The sequence below is a fragment of the Peromyscus eremicus genome, unplaced genomic scaffold, assembly GCF_949786415.1.
Source record: "Peromyscus eremicus unplaced genomic scaffold, PerEre_H2_v1 PerEre#2#unplaced_449, whole genome shotgun sequence".
Lineage (NCBI taxonomy): Eukaryota > Metazoa > Chordata > Mammalia > Rodentia > Cricetidae > Peromyscus > Peromyscus eremicus.
The window spans coordinates 103,280-108,081 of record NW_026734685.1 but is presented as its reverse complement, the minus strand read 5'-3'; the positions used below and the strand labels follow the sequence as shown (position 1 = coordinate 108,081).

The following is a 4,802-nucleotide window of genomic DNA, read 5'->3' as shown; positions in this document are numbered from 1 at the left end:
TTGAAGAGAAGTGTCTTCTAGAAGTGTGTAGGTCAGTTAGCCTTCAAAAGCAGAAACTCAAAAAGATGGAAAGTGATGGGCATGGTAGTGCACGCCTTTAATGCCAGTACTCAGGAGTCAGAGTCAAGTGGATTTCTATCAGTTTGAGGCCAGCCTGCTCTACAAAGTGAGTTCCAGGACAGCCAGGGATATGTAAAGACCCTGTCTCAATTACCTTATCATTTAAATTTATAGGCCTTTTGTACATATTAGTTGACATGTGTAAACAAAATAAGAAGAGAAATAAGGGCTGGAGAGATGGCTCAGAGGTTAAGAACACTGACTGCTCTTCCAGAGGTCCTAAGTTCAATTCCCAGCAACCACATGGTGGCTCACAACCATTTGTAATGAGATCTGGTGCCCTCTTCTGTATACATAATAAATAAATAAATTTTAAAAAAAGAGACATAATAATGCTTGAACAGATTGTTGATACAGTTTAGATTTTTTCCAAAATAATTAATTTTGTGTAATTGAATGTAAGTATGTGGGTGAAATCACAATAATTCATAAATATTCAGATTGCCTTTGGTATGAGTTTTTTTCAGATCCTCAAAGTCTAATGTTATATTCAAAGACTTTAAGAGACCAATTACACACTAAAAGTTTTACAGTTATAGCGTTGCTCTGTGTTATGAGTAGGCATTACCACATTGATTACATTCTTAGGGTTTTTCTCCAGTATGTGTTATTAAATATACTTGAAGATGACTGGGTTGTGCTAAGGCTTTACCACACTGTTTACATTCATATGGTTTCTCTCAATTATGTGTTCTTTCATTAAATTGAAGAGCACTATTATGAACAAAGGCTTTACCACAGTGATATCAATTGTATGCTTCACTCCAGTATGTGTTATAATATAACTTTGAAGATGATAGTGATGAGCAAAGGCTTGTAGAACACTGATTACATTCATAGGGTTTCTTTCCAATAGGTGTAATTTCATGCCTTTGAAGATGACAGTGTTGTGCAAAGGCTTTTTCCCACTGATTACATTCATAGAGTTTCCCTCCAGTATGTGTTTTTGCATGCCTTTGAAGATCACTATTACATACAAGGGCTTTAACACATTGTTTACATTCATAGGGTTTTTCTCCCATGTGTACTTTCATGCAATTAAAGAGCATTGTGACAACCAAAGGTTTTACCACACTGATTACATTCATAGGGTTACACTCTAGTATGTGTTCTTTTATGTACTTGAAGATAACTAGGCTGTGCAAAGGTTTTACCGCATTGTTTACATTCATAGTGTTTCTCCCCAGTATGTATTCTTTCATGCCTTTGAAGGTGATAGTGACAAGCAAAGGCTTTACCACACTAATTACATTTATAGGGTTTCTCTCCTGTATGTGTTCTTTTGTGTACTTGAAGATTATGTGACTGTGTAAAGGCTTTACCACATTGATTGCATTCATAGGGTTTCTCTCCAGTATGTGTTCTTTCATGCCTTTGAAGATCACTGTGTTGAGCAAAGGCTTTACCACACTGATTACATTCATGGGGTTTCTCTCCAGTATGTGTTCTTTCATGCCTTTGAAGATCACTCTGTCGAGCAAAGGCTTTACCACACTGATTACATTTATACGGTTTCTCTCCAGTATGTGTTGTTTGATGCAATTGAAGAGCACTATGTTGAGCAAAGGCTTTACCACATTGATAACATTTATAGGGTTTCTCTCCTGTATGTGTTCTTTTGTGTACTTGAAGATTACATGGCTGTGTAAAGGCTTTACCACATTGATTACATTCATAGGATTTCTCTCCAGTATGTGTTCTTTTATGTACTTGAAGATGACTGGATTGTACAAAAGCTTTACCACATTGATTACATTCATAGGGTTTCTCTCCAGTATGTGTTCTTTTATGTACTTGAAGATAACTGAAATGTACAAAAGCTTTACCACATTGTTTACATTCATAGGGTTTCTCTCCAGTATGTGTTCTTTCATGACTTTGAAGAGCACTGTGTTGAGCAAAGGCTTTACCACACTGATTACATTCATGGGTTTTCTCTCCAGTATGTGTTCTTTCATGCCTTTGCAGAGAACTGTTATGAGCAAAGGCTTTACCACACTGTTTACATTCATAGGGTTTCTCTCCAGTATGTGTTCTTGCATGCAAATAAAGAGCACTGTGTTGAACAAAGGCTTTACCACACTGATTAAATTTATAGGGTTCCTCTCCTGTATGTGTTCTTTTGTGTACTTGAAGATTATATGGCTGTGTAAAGGCTTTACCACATTGATTACATTCATAGGGTTTCTCTCCAGTATGTGTTCTTTTATGTACTTGAAGATGAGTGGGGTGTGCAAAGGCTTTACCATAATGATTATATTCATAGAGTTTCTCTCCAGTATGTGTTTTTTCATGCCTTTGAGGATGACTATGATATTCAAAGGATTTACCACACTCAATATATTCATATGATTTCTCTGTAGTATGACTTCTTTCATGCCTGCAAGAATAATTGAAACATTTAAAAGCTTTACTACATTCATTACATTGTTAAGTATTTATATCTTCATGAATTAATTTCACAATTTGGTCTAAGTATAAAAAGAACTGAGATCTTAAGGTTTTAACATGTTGTTTACACTCATGTTGTTTCCCTGCATTAAGGATGACTTTGCATATTTGAATATGCCTTTATGGTAAGAGCCTTTATTACTTGGCTAATATTTGTGGCATCATTGTTCTCTGTGGTTTTTAACATGTTTGAAGAGAATTGGGAGAATTTGGACATTGATGCCCCTTGTTCCATTGATAAAGTTACCTATATTGTGAGTCATGCTACATTTTCAAAGTGAACCAGGACAAACAGAAGCATTTACACAGTCGTAGAACTCATAGGGCCTTTCTAGGGTATTTTTGTTGATATATTCTCAATGAAGCTGGAAAACCAATTGTTTGTAAACTTGAATCACATTCAACAAGTTTACTCAACATAGGACTACTACATGTCTTGTAGGTGTTCTGAGATTGAGAGATGTGCATTGCTTCTTCCATGTCCTTATGCTTTTATGGCTAGTATCCAAAGTGACATATGATATAACTATTAAAGAAAGAATAACAACAAGAATATATCCACATTTCATTTACAGTTGGACTTTCTGTTCCTCATCAATATGTGGTATAGGGAATAATGTTTCTCTACAACAACCACCCCTTTACTCTTGACTCTAACTAAATATTTAACTGAAATTAGCAAAGACAGAACAACTATATGAGTAACTATACTATGGACTATTTGCTTATTACAAGGTTGTGTATATATTCTTATCACATATTCAATGAGTATATCTTTTGTAATATGAAATACTATGAAACTAAATGGATCGCCATTTGTACAGCCTAGCTTTGATGATGCTATTATTCAAATGGTGATTTGTCATAGGCATTTTTTTGTCTTCCTTCTTAAAAGAATCACTTCCAAACACAATTCACTTACCTGCCATGTGTCTTTATGAGCATTTAATGATCATCAATGCATTTTAAGCTGTAATTATTTACACTGTTTCATTTAATTAAAACATCCACATAAATTATATATATCCAGAGGCCCATTTCTATCAGCTTTTACAAGAAAATTACCTTCCATGTTTTTGAGAACTTTGACAATGTTCTTCAACTTCAAGATTTTCCCAGTTGTAGCCTAAAATATAGGACAAGAAAATGTATGAAATAATACAGGATACTGAAAATTTTACATTACTATCTTCAGTGATCCTTAGAACCAAATCTGATTTATTCACATCATTTTTCCTCATTCTCAATTAGAATTGCAGAAGAGCATCAATAACTAAGAAACAGTTGTCCCTTTATTTAAAATGTGAAGGAAAATTTATAGTATTACCTATAGCAGTGAGGTTCATATAAGTCTCCAGCATCACACCTTTGTAGAGATTCCTCTGTGAAGGATCCATCAATGCCCACTCTTCCTGAGTGATGTCGACATGCACATCATTATAGGTCACTGCATTCTAAAATATGCCATACATAAATATGTCAACCATATGTATAAAACAAAAAGCATGATACAACATTGTAAATGTGTGCTTCTTTGAGAATATAGCCACAAATTCTGGTTAGAACTACATGAATTCTATAACTCAGACATTACAATGAAATCAAATTACTTCATAAATAAACTGAATAGGAGGTTGGCCTCTATTATTTCTGAATGCTCTGAACAGGATATCACTTTGCAAGAGAAATGTCTATTAACAGAGATAGAGAGATAAGCAAACACTTCGGTGCTGAGTAGAGCACCCATCAGAGAAATTGTGTGAACAATTATAAACTACAAAGATTTGTAAGCTGAGTATATCGGCTCACACCTTTAATCTCAGAACTTAGAAGGTAGAAGCAGGTATATGTTTTTTTGAGGTGAAAGTTAGCCTAGTCTATGCTAACTGCACCTGCACTGAATCTTCCATTCAAACAAACAAAAAAAATAAGATGAACTCAGAGATTTTTTTTTACTGAAGATCCTACAAAGAGTTTGGCATTTACTCCAGTTCTCTATTCATTTTCCAGAAACCTGAATTGCTCCAGTTTAAACTGTACATTAATAAATCTTACTTAAAGGAACTGTGCATTTAAAGAGTTACAAATAGAAAGAAGATAACATTAGCAATATCAATGATGAACATAAATAATAAACATAGGGAAGGAGAGATGGCTCAGAAGTTAAAGAGTTCTTACTGGTCTTGCATATAGATGGGCTCAATTGTCAGAACTTATATGGGGGAATCACA

The 4,802-nt window shown here is 34.5% G+C and overlaps 1 protein-coding gene across 1 annotated transcript; it reads right to left on the bottom strand.

Moving 5' to 3' along the window:
• Positions 1-1,806: 1,806 nt before the first annotated feature.
• On the bottom strand, positions 1,807-4,013 carry LOC131901818 (zinc finger protein 431-like; the record flags this gene model as incomplete). Its single annotated transcript, XM_059252890.1, has 3 exons — positions 1,807-2,500; positions 3,637-3,697; positions 3,899-4,013. Coding segments are annotated over 3 exons (870 nt in total), but the record flags the coding sequence as incomplete, so codon positions are not given.
• Between the last annotated feature and the right edge of the window lie 789 nt (positions 4,014-4,802).